The sequence below is a fragment of the Rhea pennata genome, chromosome 2 (assembly GCF_028389875.1).
Source record: "Rhea pennata isolate bPtePen1 chromosome 2, bPtePen1.pri, whole genome shotgun sequence".
Taxonomy (NCBI): domain Eukaryota; kingdom Metazoa; phylum Chordata; class Aves; order Rheiformes; family Rheidae; genus Rhea; species Rhea pennata.
Genome location: NC_084664.1, coordinates 164640785 through 164658250, shown reverse-complemented (window position 1 = coordinate 164658250; position 17466 = coordinate 164640785). Strand labels below are relative to the sequence as shown.

At 43.6% G+C, this 17466-nt stretch overlaps 1 protein-coding gene across 21 annotated transcripts in view; it reads right to left on the bottom strand.

Annotated features, from left to right (window-relative positions):
- Window positions 1–17466, bottom strand: part of SCRIB (scribble planar cell polarity protein) — a 118044-nt gene that overhangs the window by 52969 nt on the left and 47609 nt on the right. For all 21 annotated transcript variants that reach the window (XM_062570816.1, XM_062570797.1, XM_062570803.1 and 18 more), the window contains 5 exons: window positions 10330–10419; window positions 9652–9729; window positions 7218–7532; window positions 6617–6697; window positions 172–429 (listed from right to left, as the gene is read on the bottom strand). In XM_062570816.1, coding sequence (XP_062426800.1) covers window positions 172–429; window positions 6617–6697; window positions 7218–7532; window positions 9652–9729; window positions 10330–10419 — 822 coding nt within the window. The remainder of the gene's footprint in view (window positions 1–171; window positions 430–6616; window positions 6698–7217; window positions 7533–9651; window positions 9730–10329; window positions 10420–17466) is intronic.

The window sequence follows — 17466 nt, the reverse complement described above, 5'->3', positions numbered from 1 at the left end:
GGGATGTTCTGAGTTAATGAGCACAAGGAAGCTCCCAAAGTACAAGGGAGCTCCCCATTATTTCTCAATGTCCCAATAACTCAGCAGGCCAGCCCTCATCAGGCTGATCACCTTCTCAAACAAAAAACACTCAGTGTTACACCACTCACATATTCCAGCTGTCAGACTCACCTCAATCGGGTACTGATCCTCCAGGCCTTTAGACAGATGGTTCCTTTGCAGTGAAGGTGTCTCCTCAGGTGGGGTCTCCCCATGGCTCGGAGGTGGTGGTGGGGAGTGCATGCGCACTCGTGGCACCCCTGGTGAGTCTCCCTCGCTGAGCTGCTCTGCACCCTCTCTCTCTACCAGCAGCACGATGGTGGGGGAGGATGCGGTAAGCAGCGCTACTGCCTGATCATGCCTGGCTTCTGTCATGTCTACCCCATTGATCTAGAACAACCCGCAAACTCAGTGTCAGAGCATTACCCAAGTACACTCTGTTGTTTTAAGCATTTGGCTAAGCACCCTAAAGGAGCCCATTCTGCTAGAATCCTGCCCCTCCTCAAAAGTCTACTAAAGGTTATGCCAAAGGACACCATAGCTTACCCTGCTCCTGTGACAAAGGGACACAGATACCTGCATATATCCAGCCAGACTGCAAGTCTTTCTTTAGCCAGTTCACCAACCCCCTTCCCACTTTCCCTGCACACCTCCAAGATATAACAGCATCAGTGATGTTCCAGGGGACCATGAAGACCCAGTATCATGCTCTGCCTACAAAGATAGCTATTGCCAAGATTATGCTCTGGTCCACTCATTATCAGGAGACTACCTATCACTGTCGTGGCTTTGCATTCCGGTTTGCCTGCTGGTTCACGATGAAAGAAGCACAAGGGGCTATATTAAAAGAATGAGTCAAAAGATCTTAACATGGGAAGAAGGCAGAGTAGAGCATTAATTCCCAGAAGTGTCAGATCACAGTAATGTGCAACAGAAACATTTGCCACTGTTCGGGCCATTTTCCCTCATCAATCATGTTCAAGAGCCTAGTAGCAGGCAATGAAGTACTGAAGGACATGATATGCTGTGTGACAGGACCTGTGGCTATCCACTGAGCTGCTGCCCACCCATGCTAAGCAAGGTCAGGGCAGTTCAGGGAGGCTTGTCCTATGCTGCCAGTTTTAACACATGAAAGCATACATATCAAAAGATTTAGAAACACTGAGAAAGAGGTTCTATCAGTCAACAGTGACTGGCCGGCTGATGCAAAAAGAAAACTATCATTCTTTGGGGCAAGAAAACATTATCCAATATGTTATGCCAAGTAATTTCAAGAACACAACTACAATCCTGCTATGAAACCAGCAAAAGATACGATGCTTTGGATAAAGAGGTATTTCAGCACATATTTGGAAGCAGCAATGTCATTTGTACAAGCCATTGATGGGAACTCATCTGAAAAACTGTATACTGTTCTCATCATTCATATTAAAAAAAATCTTACACGAGTTAACATATACATAGAGAAGAGCTACTAGGCAGAAGAACAGAGAGTCTGCCTTAGGAAGAACAAGACTTAAAAGAGCTTGACTAGAATATCAAAGGCCCAGAAGGGATATGACTGTTCTGCATGAGTGTAGGAGGGACAGAATATTGAGCAGAGAGCTAAGCTAGAAGAATGCTGCCAACAGGACCAAACTTTCCAAGAAAAAGTTGAAATTGAAAGTTAAAAGTTTTCTAATCCTTATGTTCTAGAACAGCTTCCCAAAACGAACAGTGAGGACACGAAAATAACAGCTATTAAGATGGAGTTTGATCAGCTTATGAAACAATAATATGACTATACCAGCCGCAGCAAGCAATTGGATTCCATGGCATGATTCCTTGCTGCCTGATTCCTAGAAATATTAAAACTAGTCCTCAGATCCCTTGTGAGAAAGCAGTTCTTGGGCAAAGCTAACTGTACACAGTCTGGAAACACTTTGTCCAGAACTTGCACAAACACTATCATCATTCTCACCAGACTTGCCTCTATACAATCCACAGCCAAGTGTGATAGTCCTCTTAAGACCAAGAAGCTTCAGATTAAAGCAAGGTCTTTGTCACCCTACTTACGGCTCTCAGCAATATAGCCTGCTTACCAGAGCTATCTTCTGGTCATACCAAAAAAAGATAGGTGAGACAAACTTATACTCCTAAGTGTGACATAGACAGGAAACGCTCAGCCCCCTAATCTCTCCTCTTAGAGAGGAGAGACAGGTCCCCAAAAGGGCACCTTTGGTACAGACCATACCTGACTTAACAGAAGGACACGAAGACACGCCAGCCTGCATACACATGACAGAAGAGGTTGGGAACCTGACAATGGCAGTTTAATGTAAAAGAGAAGGCAATAAGCAGGAGAGAAGAAATAACCACACAGATACACAAACCCTAATGAATGGCAGATAACAGAGACAGTAAGACCAGCAAGACACCGATGGACAGATCATTAAAGGAATCACTTAAAGATAACCTTGATTCTTTTTGAATTTGGTTTGACCAAAAATTTATTAACCAATAATATGACAGAAAAAAAGGTTATAATGGGTTATCGAAACAGGTCTCATGAGAAAAAAAAAACTTACTACAGCAAGTTCTAAGGGTGATTGTGGGAATGTGCAAAACTCATTATGTGATATTTATGGGAAGAATCCAAAGTGGGGGAAAGTGAGGGGACAAAGTGGATCAGAGAGAAAGCAGCACGGGAAAATAGAAATGGTGGAGAATAAAAGAGGGTGATTACATGTAAACAGGCTGCTGGTTGATACATTTTTCTGGTCAAGGCCTGTGCATGATCACCAAAGGCTGCTCTATATACTTTTATTAAACATGATTCCTATCTACCATGAGTCTGCACTCTATTCTCCGTGTGAGCATGTGCAAAACAGATACGGAGAGATCTGCTAGTGAACTAGTGAACTTAAAGCTAGACAAGATGCTAAGTAGTGAACTAGAATCTGGAAAGATCCAACATCCGGCCCAAAGACTGAAGAGACATGTAAATGTGAACATTCATGTGAGTTAAGTGAGGGAGTGTACGTATACGTTTCACTAACAAACTTTAAACATGATTAACCACCAAGAAGGAATAAACTCAAGTCAATTGTGTTGTTCATGCCCCATTTGAGGGCTGTTTTTATTTATGTGGGCACCCATAGAGGTACTGTCCTCCTTCCTGTCGGTGTAAATCTGTGGCTAGCTACATCGACAGTGTGTAGGAGTGTGTGTAAACATGTGTGCCCTTTCAGCTTTTGCACTCAGCCTTGTTAATGCAGCTAGACCTGGGAATGGGGAGAAACTGCAGCCTTGCATCCAGTAGGTTGCAAAGGAGGAACCCTTTCAGTCCTCCAGATCCATCAATTTTTAACAAAGATGACACACAAGAGAAAGACTGAGCCATGAGGCTCTTTTCACCAGATCAAGGCCCAATAGCTTCCAGAGACAGATCTGTAGTAGTAGATCTGAAAACCATTCTCTGTTATCATTCCACCACTGATAAGAACAAAAGAATGATCAGGCTTGGCCAAACCACAAGTATACCACAGTACTTCTACAGGTAACTAATGAGCTGGGAACACAGGAACTCTCCAAGTCAGAGGTATATCATATAGTAGCCCTTGACAGCATTTTCCTCATGAACTTCTCCATTGCCCAGCAAGTTATGCTGCCTTTTAAGCTTTTGGACAGCTACCTTTCAGTGGCCTTTATCACCATGCCTCTGCTTAGGAAGAAAATAAGGCCAATCAGAGCAGTTTGGCTACTCAGTGCCCAAGGGTAATGAAAAGGTATCATCTGTCCTTTACCAGTTGCACACATGGTTCTGTGTCCCAAGGAGCTATAGATCTCTGGAAAACTTTGTGACCAGACTGCTCTCACTAGGGCCCTCATCTACTGTCTGATGCTACTATTGCCTTCAATCACTCCAAAACCAATTTTCTTCGTTCTGCTCCCAAACCTGTCACAACAAACTGCCTTTCCTTAGCCACCACTTCCACTTCAGCACCTTTCCTGCTGGACTCTTATCTGATGACTCAAACTGTCTAACACTTCCCCCTTGCAGCTCCCTGTCCTAGGTCTTTTGCTACCAAGATGACTCTTATGATATCCACCACAGAGCTATACTAGGGCGTCTTTCACAAGAGAGGCTAGAATATGAGGAGGGCTGGAGAGTAAGTAGTCAATCACAGGTGAGATTTGTGGGGTGTTATCTTTGAAGAGAGATCTAGGCTGGGCTCTTCAATCCATATACTCAAAGCTCCCTGAAGCAAATAAAAGGAGTTATCCCTGTCCTTCCCTGCAGAGAAGTCCAGGATGGCTTCGAGCACAGGATGAGAATAGGAAGCTGCGCTGTATTTCTTTTCTTAAGAAAACAAAAATTCTTTGGCAAAGTGAGAACAGAGGCATGACTGGGAGACTGTGGCCTTGGCAGATGGGACATATGAAACTGCCTGTATCCTGCCAGGGCCCTGTTGCTTCCCTCATGCAAATCTAGGGGATCATCTGCAACGTGCACAGTACATCCCAGGAATCACCACATACTAAAAATCTTTCCAATAACAATGGCCAATCACTGCCTGGAGAGAGTTGCAGTAAACAGTGAATTTATACGATGTTAGCTGTGCACTGTTCTGTAGTGAACACTCTCAACATCCTATACCACTGGGCCAGAGCAGTACCACAGGTCTAAGCTAGCACGAGACATGGCCACAGACAGGATAAAACACATAGAGCTGCTTCCACCTCTCTTACAATAAGCAGATATTCTTGAGGACAAATACCTCCCAGAAGATATGAGAGGCCTCAAGATACAACACTACCTCCCACCAAGGAGGGACATCCTATTTAGCAGTAAACCCCACAAATGGGAAAAGCAGAATGGCAGCTACTGCCAAGAAGCAAGGCTGATAGAGATGGTAAGGTCAGACACTTGTGGGGAGGCACAGGAAGTTATGTGAAAAGCCCAGACTAGGCAAGTATTTCCGCAGAAGATGATAATTTGTTCCTATCACACTAATCAAAGCATTGGAGCTGTAGCTGATGCTCAGCACTACATCTCTTATTACTGCACATACTTCAACATGGGCTATGTCCTTGAGAGCAAAGGACCATGCTCTCAAGCATGGACATATTTCCTGTCTATGCAATAACACTGTGCCCTTCATGACAGCAAGGTGTGTCAGAGGACCAATGACAGCAAGGCCTTAATCCATATCAAAATCTATTAATGCTCCTGAGTTCTATAAGCCTTGAGCCCATACAAAGCAGTCTGAAAACAACTGCAAGCTGTTTCTCAGGAATCAGATCTGCTTTTCCTAAGAAGCTGCCCATAGAAACAAATATAGCTACTAATGGAGGGTTAGTGTTGGGGTGGAGGGTGAACAAAAGCAGGTTTCACTTCAGACTCTACTCTGCAATCTTCTGTCTCTTTCTTGCCACAGGTACAGCCAGTCAACACCATACAATGGGTTGGATGCCAGGAATTATGTCTCTCAGTCATGCCTCCATACCAGTGGAGCATCAAAAGATGAAGTAAAACAAAACAAATTAGGCTAGCTGGCATTGTAATTTCTTGATTTTGGGGGCAGAAGGTAACACTAGCAAGGAAGGAGAGAAGCTGTACCATTTCAGGTCCCCTGTCAAAGTAGGAATGCCAGACCTAAGCCAGAACTCCATTAAAATTTAGAGCCAGAGAGAATACAACACAGCCCCCAGCCTAGGGATAGAGCAGACAGAAGCCAGCACTGACAAGGCTGTATCAGTGTTTACACACACCAGCCCTGTGGTAACACGTGCTCTTACCACAGCAGCTGCATTGGAAACCCACCACCAGCACTAGGGATGCAGGAGCTTTCATTCACTCAGAGGCAGCATGCGAGCTTGGGAAGAGGGTGAGGAGACTCAGCAGACTCGCCACAAGAGGGGGAGCAAGTGACACATAAGGCAGAGAGACTTGATGGTTAAAGGCAGCAGTCAGATTCATACCGCTGACACAAACAGTATGGAAACTTGGTGCCAGAGTTTCAAACAAAAGACTGGGGAATGGACTGCAATATGCACGGCCCAATTCCACAGCACTCTCAGTTAGTTCCCCTTCTCTCCAGCCTGCACTGACCCCTGCCACCTTGCTTTCCACAGGGACCAGTTGTCCACCATGCCCCAGAAGGGTTTCCCTTCCCACACGTCCTAGAGCACTGCAGGAGAGGTCTCCAAAGCTGTCCTACAAGGCTCTGGAAGGAGACCCAGGCCAGGGCAGTACCATAGTATCATCTCTCTCCACTGCAGCCTGCATTGCTGCATGCAGTCCTTTGGGGGAAATACTCACATGCAGCGCTTGTGGGAAAAAGGGGAGCAATTAACTACACCCACTGCCAGTCACAAGCTGGTGACTGGCAGGGGCAGAACCATCAAGATTTAAATGCTCTCCCAGATGGCCAGGGAGCTGAAGAAAAGGACTCCAAAACTCCAGCTTCAGTGACAGGAAAACAGCTCCTGTCTGAGGAAGGACAGGGAGTCGTACTTGTGTTTGCTACCCAGACAGCAACAAACCAGACCCCTTGCCAGACTCTCCTGCCCTTCCCCATACACCCATACTCACCGAGATGACCCGGTCTCCTACGTGCAAAGTCCCGTCCCGATGGGCGGCACCACCTTCTGCAATCCGTGAGATAAAGATCCCCTGAAATACAGTCAGGAAGGTCAGAACAGCCTATGTTTCCCCTTACCAGAGCCTTTGCCTCCCAGAATTGCTCCCTGGCACTAGGTAAGTCTCAACTTCTTTCCATCAGCAGACTCCTCCTCCTTTGCCCTGGCACTTCCCCTTCATTCCTCACTCTGCACACAAATCCTCTTCTGCGTCTAGAGCCACCTGCAAAACCTTCAGCCGCAGAAAAGCCTTTATGTGGCCATGAGCCCGGAATATATGTAGTCAAGAGGACAGAGGCAGGATTAAATGTCACTGGCTTGGATCATGAGCCTCAGTCCCACCTCTTTCTCAGCTTCTTTCCATCCCCAGCTTAGAATAGATTTTGCCTCTCAGCACAGGGAAGATAAAAGTGCCTGCCCAGCCCACCAGCCGTGGAGTTCCTGGGCCATGCTGCTGCTTCCTGCCAAAAGTGGGGAAGAGTCTGCATTGCTCTCACAGCCTATGCAGAGATTTGGTGATTATGCACCATCATTCCCAGGTGATCATCACTGACCGTGTCACCAGCCCGGTAGGGTGTGGAGCCTTTGCCACCAGCAATGCTGAAGCCCAGACCCTTCTCATTGCGCATGAGGCAGGTGGAATATCTCTCTGTGGGAGGTGCCCCCTCAGGCCGCTCTGGGAAGCGTAGACCACCTCGCCTCTCACGAGGACTGTAGTCATCCTCAGGGCGCAGTGGTGTGACGGTGATGGCATTCTCTGGCTCCACCATCCGCTCCCGCAGTACCATCATAGAGACGGAGCTTCCTGATCCACGCAGTGCTTCCACTGCCACGTGATGCTCAGCACAGTGCAGGGACACGCCATTCACCTAGGGATAGACAGAGTCAGCAACAACCCTGAACTCCACAGGGACCTCTTCCAACAGTCTGCACGGACAGCTGCAGTCTTAGAAACTGCTGCCCCACAAAAAACACAGCTGATCTCCTACTGAGCTCTATTTTGTCAACTTGTTTCCACTGGGATACCCCAGACCTCATCTACTTCCTGCAAGGGAGTTTCCCCATACCTGCACACAGCACAGGAGGCTCCTACAACATGTGATGCCTATCCCACCGCCTACAACACAACAACAGCCCCTGCCAAACAATATAAAGGTCCTTCTAGAGGAATTCTCCCTCAAGGTCCCCACATACAGCAAACACATCCCACAAGAACCCCCTCAGACAAGTAACTGCTCACCAAAACCTATCTCCCCTAACAGATCTCACTGCAACTCAGGATGACATGACTTCTTGTTGAAGGGCATCTACTTCCTCATAATCTGAAACATATTCTTTTTCCCTCCAAGCAAAACTAGTAAAGAACTTTCAGGGAGGACAGCAGGTTCTGCAGTCTTCAAGGAAGCAATCAGATTCCCTCCACTCTTGATTCCATGACTTCAGAGATTAAGTCCTACCACATTAGAAGACTGGGGAAGTGCCAAGTTGGGGTACAGGAAGCTGAAGAATCTTACTTTCACAGCAGCTGCTTCATTTCATGTTAACACACACTTACAGAAAAGATTGTCTGGCTCCCAGCCTGAACACTACAAGTTCGTACCTCATCTCTTCTACTTAGTTGTATTTAAGAATTTCTTCCCAATGTGGCCTTCATCACTGAGTAAAGTCTTGTACTCTTATTCTAAGGGTAAAGAGGTATTCCTTACAATTCACATTCAACACAACCCTGATGTGCCTCAGTCATGTCTTACTTGTGGACATACACAGTATTTTAATAGGAATATGACAGATCTCTTGAGAAATGTTATGAGGGTAAATCCACTCTTGCAGGAGACATAGGTGAATGAGCATCAGGGGAATGCAAATCAAAAATGAAAAGAACTAGTCTTTTCTGAGAGCCATAACCAAAGATGGATCTACTTTCTATCAAATAGTAAGTTGCTATCAGTTTAACTGTCTGGGAAAGGAGGAAACACTCATCTCAAAATCTTGAAGATCTGACTCCCTTTTTGAAGTCACTCTGCTGCAAAATACATGATGATATATTCAGCACAAGAATGCTGGGTGACATTTAAGGGCCTGCAATATACAAAATATCATACTAGATGATCAAGTGGATATTCCTTTTTGGACTTCATGAAATTATCAAGCCAATGTTATGATAATTGCACAAATGAACACTGCAGCTTTTGAAACTCCAGAATCAAGTTTATCTCATGAAAATAATATAAAAACTTTAAAATACAGAACCATATAGCACTTTAAGTGACTTCTACCACATTCAATGTCAGGAAGTTGTGAGAAAGAATGGAACTTATAGTCAGGCAGATGCCAAGACCTCTATGGCCAAGATGTAGGCTGCAGCCAGTAGGAGTGCATGATTTATCTAGAGGCCATACTAGATCTCATGAATATGAGGCAGTTCTATAAATATAGGCCAATTATTTCTCTGATCTCAATCCAATATTGTAACAGTAGATATTTCCCTGCATGATGCAATCAAGCCTTCCTCAGGTGTATCTTAGCTCTATACAATTAATCATTTTTTAAATAATTTGAAGAGAAACAGGTACAAAATACCTTAATCAGAGGCCTTCTGGTTAAAAATTTGTCTTACAAGGTCTACTTTTGCCCATATAAGAAAGCAGAAACCGACAGTGGGTGTAGAGGCTGGCTGATCAGCCTTTTGGAGAGGCTAGCACACACTCGTTGGAATCTCTCCCTGCCTGGGTTAGAGAACGCTTCAGAGTTTAGGGGAACGAACACAGGAGCAATTTCTGTACTTATAAAACAGCAAAGGATTAATAGTAATGTTAACTAAACAACTAGCTCTTTAAACTGTGGATTTTGTTTTCCTCTTGCACAGCTCCTCATGCTTAATTTGTCCTACAGACCACTGTGATGCAAACAAATACCTCATCTCTCCCTGCACTCTCTAGTCATTACCAGTTCTCATCATTTATTTGTTCACAGCACCTAGGTTCTTACCTCCAGGAGCTTGTCCCCAACACGAACCCCTGCATGAGCTGCAGGACCCTCCTCTGATACACGGGAAATAAAGATGCCCTGAAAACAAAAATTAGATGTTAGAAGAGGTGAAGCCCATTCCTCAAATCTGGAGACTGTGGAAGAATATTCAGCCCCATTCAATTTCAGGGAAAGGGGAAATCCCTCACCAATCCAATCTCCTGGATTGGGGAAACAGGACAGCCATACCTCCCCCTTCAGGAATTGGTTAAAGAGGAAAGAAATTCCATTGCAGGGCTATCTCACAGGTGACAGAGTGGAAAAGAGAATGACACTTAATCCTCTTCCAGCAGATGAGAACATAACACAGCTGATGACACCACATGAATAGAAGACAACCCCACATCCTTCCCCTTTTGAGTCCTGTACATTAGAGTCCAGATGGGAAAGATGGTGCTGTCCCTCATTATTGCTCTATGCAGTCAGTAGCTTGCAGGAACCAGAACTTGGGTTCCAGAGGCGACAGCTTGTTCAGCCCTGTCAGTCTCATTTCTGGAATGGTCAAGGACTGCTCCCACCTTGCTTGGAGAAAGCCCAGCCTGGCCACAGGTCTGATACATATGGACATCCAATTTCTAACTACAGAGAACTAGTTCCTGTAAGTGGGTGCTTCAACAACTACACAGCCTAGAGTCTTACCTCATCATCACCCTTATAGGGGGTAGAGCCCTTGCCCCCTGCGATGCTGATGCCTAGCCCCCCTGTCTGCCGCACGATAGTCAGTGTCAGCTGAAAGGAGAATGGACACAGGTTACAAGTCAGCGCAGACAGGGATAAGGCCAAAATCACCTTGAAGAGCAAGGGATGAGTATATAAGAGAACAAGCATAGGAGTTCAAAATTTATATGCATGCATCTGCTCACATATCTGTGTAAGCTGTGGTATCTGTACCTCAAAGGGACGAAAGTTACAATACATTTAGACAAAAGAAGTCTTTTTCACAGCTAAGCCCTGAACTACATCTCAAGAACAAGAATCAGTTTGCTTGTAATGAATGCATCTGAATGAGATGTCCACCACAAAGTAAACTGAGAAACAGTGTGATGGGACTGGATAAAGAAACAAGGATAATGTTCACATCACAGCCCAGCTCTGTCACATGGCTCCCTTTGGGGTCTAATTCCATACAACTACTGGGAGATTAAGGGTCACTCCACTGTAGTATGCAGTAACAAGAATTGCACCTCTTCCAGAATACCCTGGACACACACTTGGTTTCCATCACTAGAGCAAAGTCAATGAGCAAGTCTGAATAAGCCATCTGCTTTGCCCAATTGGCTCCTTTCTCATCTCCCTTCTGTATAGGCAGGCTCAAGGCTACAGCTGTGCAATATAAAAGCCTCTTTTCCTTCCTCTCTCCCACTTCCACATACCAAATTATGCCCAAGTTCCAAAAGCAAAACTTTTGTTCAAACTTGAACTGAAACTGCCTAAATTTAGGACACTAACCTAAACTGCTCATGCTGCCTACCTCAGTCATGAGAAGGATGATATGGAACATGTGGGAGGATATATGAAAAAGAGTGGGATACAGGACTCTTGGGGATCTGTCAGGGCCAAGGACCAAGGAGCTGGTGAGGTAAGTGAAATAAAAGTACACAGACATCTGGAGAGAACTAAATTTGCTATCCTCCAGACGTCAGTTATCTGGAAACAAAGTCCAGAACAGAGAGCGGCTGCTGCAGAGGCATCTAGCTTCAACATCATGTCCTCTTGGCTTAGATCAGGCAACAATGTGGCCTGCAAAAGAAGCAGGAGACTTGCCTTCCTTAACCCCCTCCCCACAAATCCTTCTTTACTTTCTACAATGACCAAAGCAAGAGCCCGTGTGAGCTTCACATTCTGCTAAGATCAAAACAAACAAAAAGGAAATGAAGAAGGTTCTTTGCCATTTCCTATGATGCCTAGTCAACCATAAAGCTGACAACAACTTTCAGCTGCTTCACAAGGGAACCCCTGATTCTGCCCAGTCAAAAGTACATCTTCCCAGGTGCAAAACCTAGCGACTGAGTGAAATTCAAGTACTGAAAGACATGCATTCCTCAGGTGAGATATAGAAATACGGTGGTTATGAGATAGCTGTACATTACTGAGAGCACACTATGAATCAAGTTACAGATCAAATAAAGATACTTGAGTAAAGAAGTCTGTTGGACCTAACTACAAATATCTACTTCCTCTTTTCCCATTTGCACAGTAAGTTGATTAAGTTTAAACTAACTGAAAGATAAACAACAAAGAAAGATGAATTTTGCAAATTTATAGAAACTAGATCAAAAATATGGGGAAACTTGCCAGAAAAGTCAACTGGGCTGAGGGTTAGGAGCCTCATTTCTATAAAAATAAACTGAAAGAACCAAACCCCAAGGAAGAATCAGACCTAATTAAATTTAAAGATACTGCTGGAATAATAGCAAATTTATATGAATAAGACATAAATATATTTAAGCTGGAAAGAAAACTTCAAACACTAAAAACAAAGACAGTGTGGCAAGTAATCAAACTGGTGAATGGTCATTTTAAGTCTATGAAAAAAACGATGTGAATATGAACCTAAGAGAAAAGAAACTGTATCTAGTAGCTTATTAGAGCTTCACAATTTTATATTCAGTGTTGCACATTATAGCCAAAACACTGCTTTTCCCCCTTTTTTTTCCTCTCTCCATGAAAAATATAAGTTATCTCTTTCAACAGTATGTCTATCCTAAGGCTGCTTCAGAGCTGTCTTCACTTTCCTGATATCTAGACTGATAGACTCTGGAAACACAGTGAACAGTTGTCCTAATAGCCTGGGACAACAGTTTCTGTAATCACTCTGCCAGAGCCTTTCCTACATTTTTTCTTCTTCTTCTATTTTGGTCCTCAGAACCAGGGCACCCCCCCCCATCCCACAATGGTACATCTCACAAGTAACAACAGATCAGAGATATTTCCCACCTAGAAACGTGTTACTCATCTGATTATGGTCCCTGAAATCAACAAAAGCAGGTAAACCTTCATTAGCCGGGCTACACATCCAGTGTTTCTTCCTAGTTCCTTCCAGACAGGCAGGCATGCATGCTCTCCAGGGAAAAGTGCTAGTGGAGAAGGGGGAGAATGGGAAAATGGAAAATGCCAGCACTTCAGCCTAATGCTTGCATCTCCCTGAACTCCCTCTGAAGACAAGTAAAAGCCCATTTCCCCATCAATTACACTAAAGTATAAGCCAAGGAAGTAGGTATACTTCCCTCCCCTCTCCTCTGCCCCCCGCAACACCTCCATCTGTGCTTCTGCCTGTACGTTTCTGAGGAATTCACTCAAATGAGGAATGATTCCACCCCAATCTAATTTTTGTGCTTTTTTAAATATAGCTATCTTTTAACAGATTCACTTGATCCTGCTAAATTTTCAAAGTTGCAGTACATAAACACATACTATTATAGGGAAACTTGAAATGCAACACACATGGACAGGCTTACTTTTCAGCAGCAGCCAGGGCATATCTGAATATTATCCTAACAGAGCTGGAATACTCTTCAATGTTGTGTCCTTCAAACTTCCAGCTAAGGATTTTTGTAACCTGCCCTTAGCAGGGGCACAGCAGACATAGCAGTAGCAAAGTAGACATTCACAGGATTCATAGTGTCAAAGCATGGAGCTGTTAAACTTCAGAGCCTGCTGGATATTCTTCCAGACATATCCAAGGGAATGAGAGCTTTATGGTTTTATTTCCAGAAGGCGGCAAGTTTCTGCCTGCACAGATACCTTTTTCTTTAACACACTACACATTTAGAAGCAGGTGCATGTCTGATCCCTGGATTTATATCACTTAAAACTTTAAAAGGCCTGGCTTGTCAACAGCGACACAGAAAAGCCAAGCATGTAATAAATACTTATGACTTGTATTTGGATAGAAGTATGATGATGTACATGCATCACATGTTCATGACAAAGCACATTTCACTCCATCAGCAGCTAAAGAATCCATTAAATATCATCAATAAAGAACAAATAATTATTTTAAACTTAGAAAGTCTGGGTAGCTTGTACCCAAAAGTCTTAATAGGTGACCAAGATCTCTGATCTGCATATAGAGTATTTATTAGCCGTGCTGCCATTAAGAGAGATCTGGACAGACTGGAGAGCTGGGCAGAGAGAAACCTCATGAGGTTCAACAAGGGCAAGAGCAGAGTCCTGCACCTAGGGAGAAATAATCCTAGGCACCAGTACAAGCTGGGGGCTGACCTTCTGGAGAGCAGCTCTGCAGAGAAGGACCTGGGAGTGCTGGTGGAAGACAAGTTGACCATGAGCCAGCAATGTGCCCTTGTGGCCAGGAAGGCCAATCGTCTCCTGGGGTGCATTAGGAAGAATGTTGCCAGCAGGTCGAGGGAGGTGATCCTGCCCCTCTCCTCAGCCCTGGTGAGGCCTCATCTCGAGTCCTGTGTCCAGTTCTGGGCTCCCCAGTGCAAGAGAGACCTGGAGCTAGTGGAGAGAGGCCAGCGTAGAGCTACAAAGCTGATCACAGCGCTGGAGCACCTGCCCTATGAGGAACGGCTGTGAGAGCTGGGCTTCTTCAGCCTGAGGAAGAGAAGACTGAGGGGGGATCTGATCAGTGTGTACAAGTACCTGAAGGGAGAGTGTCAAGAGGATGGGGACAAACTCTTTTCAGTTGTCCCATGCAACAGGACATGAGGCAAGCAGGCACAAGCTGAACCACAGGAAGCTCTGCCTGAATGTGAGGAGGAATTTATTCCCTGTGAGAGTGACGGAGCACTGGAACAGGATGCCCAGAGAGGTTGTGGAGTCTCCTTCTCTGGAGATCTTCAAGGCCCGCCTGGAAGCAACCCTGCCTAACATGCTGTAGGTGACCCTGCTGAGCAGGGAGGTTGCACTAGATGATCTCCAGAGGTCCCTTCCAACCTTACTGATTCTATGATTCTACGATTCTATTAAATTCTAAAACCTTGATACTCTGAGACAGCATTTATATTGCACGGTTAAAGAGGTTACACAGAACAATACCTGTCACTATGGGCCAGTCATGCTAGCATGAATTTGAGAAAAGTAATTTAAGAGCTAGCATATATGCTTCTTACTAGGTAGACAGAAACACAAATCATGCGAAGCAGCTGAATTTTACAAAACTTAGGTCTTGCAAAAACCACACACACCCACACACACACATATATATAAAAGCAGCACTATTTCATTCTTTGATAAAGTTTTAAACTTGGCTGATATAGTATAGATGTACAACAAGCAGACTTTTGTAAAACATGAAACTTGTTATCACAAGACATTCTTACTGACATCATATGATGCTGTTTTTAAGTGTACATTATACAAGCTAAGAACTAGCAGAGATCAAGTACTAGTGGAGAACCAGGTAGCATTCTGCAGAGATCTTTATCAGGCCTGATCTTAACACAAATCACTCACAGAATAAATGTTGAATAGTTCCGTATGAGGGGAAGCGAGGATTCTTTGAAGGGGGGAGAACTATATCTAAAGGATAGAGATATATTTACTTTCTTCATGCCATTAATGACATTACAGTAAATGACTAATCCATATTTGAAAACAAAGGAATTAATGATACCCAATGAAACTTCAGCAGTAGGCTTATAAGAAATGCTTTTTAGCACAAAGCACAATTAAACTGCACAACTTATTGCCACATAATAGTGTGGGAATCAAATGCATGAATGGAACTACAGAAATCAGCCATTGGCAGCAGCTTCCCTGTATCTACTTTAATGGTAAGAACATTTCAAAGATCCTAAACTACAGACTACAAGAAGCTGGGAAAATAGCAGAGCAAGAATCACTAGGTCTCACTCAGGTATGGACTTTCAAATCTTACAGCCATCCCAACAGCAATACAGAAGAAAATCCCTCAAACTCAGCATTAGATATGTCTTCACACAGATGCATATTCAACTCTGTGCACCTTTGTTCCAGGAACACCTCAACCAAACAGAGGGTACTTATAGAAGAGGCATGTACAGTTCAGGGGCCAGAGGCACTGACTCACCAGCAAAGATTAGAAGAGCTAAATCTGTCTGGCTTCAGTAAGCAGTAACTCATGAGGACAGGGGTTATGTTGCAAGTATCAGTGAGCAAACAGAAGGTTGGGGATTATTGCATGAGCTGTTGAGAACTAAATTAAAAACAAACAATGGAAAAAGGAATATGAAGGAAAGACAGGGGCAGCCTGCTGGGAACGAACAGAAGACTCTTCTGGCTCTGATCTTGTTTCTTCCTCCTTTCAGATGATTTTTTTAGTTACCAACAGAATGGATACTTGCAGGATAGGGTGGTAGGTAGAGAACACAGGAGTCAAGCACTTTACCCCCTTCCTACTTGACACCTCTCCATCCAGCTTACTACTAAGCAGAGGGAGAGTCAAATAAGAAAGGCTTGTAAGTCCCAGAGAGTGACAAGAGCATTAAGAATAGGACAGGACAGGGGAACTGCAATGCTAAATACTCTTCTGTATCCCTACAGGCCCCTTTCCCCACAGAGATTCCAAGTCTTTGGACAACACTGCATTAAGTGAGGATGAAAAAAGGATGCATTTTTTTTTAAAAAAATATTCATGTTGATGAGGAATTTTACACTAGGAATATAAATCTCTGGGTTCATACAGATGTAATTAGTTCTTTCATTAGTGAATTCCAGAAACAGGGACTTAAGAAGCTAGTACGTTTTCCTCACTGGATGCTCAGGGCATCCAGATTTGACACAGTGATGGAAATGTTGATATTAAGAGAGAGGATCCTGAAAAGAATTGGCTAGATAAATATTGAAAAGCAATGGGAGGAATTCAGAATCCCATTGGAAATGCAAATATTTTTATTCCTATTCTTATTGATTTTTTTCATTCTGAATTGTTAAAATTGTCTATTTTACATCATTCTAACTACAAAATTTCACCTAGAAAAGCTCATCAGCCCAATAATTTAATTGTTCTAAAGGTCCATTTAAGCACATCATTTAATATGGAATTGAAAGATTGACAGGAATAGAGAATTTATGACTTTTTTTAAAAAAATCTGTTTCATTGCCTAGCCTCAATTAAGACTTGTGCTTCATTTTCAAACAGTGCTGCTGAGGGCAGACAATACACTGGGAAAGTATTTGTCCAAGGTGACAACAAGACAGATGGAAAATTCTTGCACTAAACCTGGCACCACTTATTTTAAAGCATACAAGCATAGACATGTTTCAGTACACAAAATAGTCTGGAGGGCAGAACTCAGTAAGGATGCTGATACCGAATGCAGGAACAAAAGCAATATAGCTAAAGAGAATTCATATTCGTGAACACAAACTACTACATCTGAAGTAGAAGGAAAACTACAGAATTTAGTGTAATGAAGTTTGAATAAGCTCTGGTCTGTCATCCAGTCAACAAAGTTGAATTCAAGTACAACAGGTGCATGAATCCGCAGTAAGAGAGATATGAAATGGAGAATCTATTTTATAATAGGAAACTAAAAGCGTTTGGTATCTTCAATGTATCACAATGAAGGCTGGAATGGGTTGTGATTGAGGTCCATAAAAGAATACCACAGAGAAAGAAAAAAAATATCAGATAACAGAAAAGAGATTTTTCAAAAGAAAAGATAATGAGAACAAAGAACTAACAAATACAAGTTTAGGCTAAAAATAAGCTTTCTTATCACTCAAGAAGTAGAATTCTGGGAAAACCTCCCAGTAGGAGAAACCTGAGTGACTGTGCATGAGGTATGGGGAGAAATCTACCTATATTTAATAAAAAGTTTGAAATAGTAC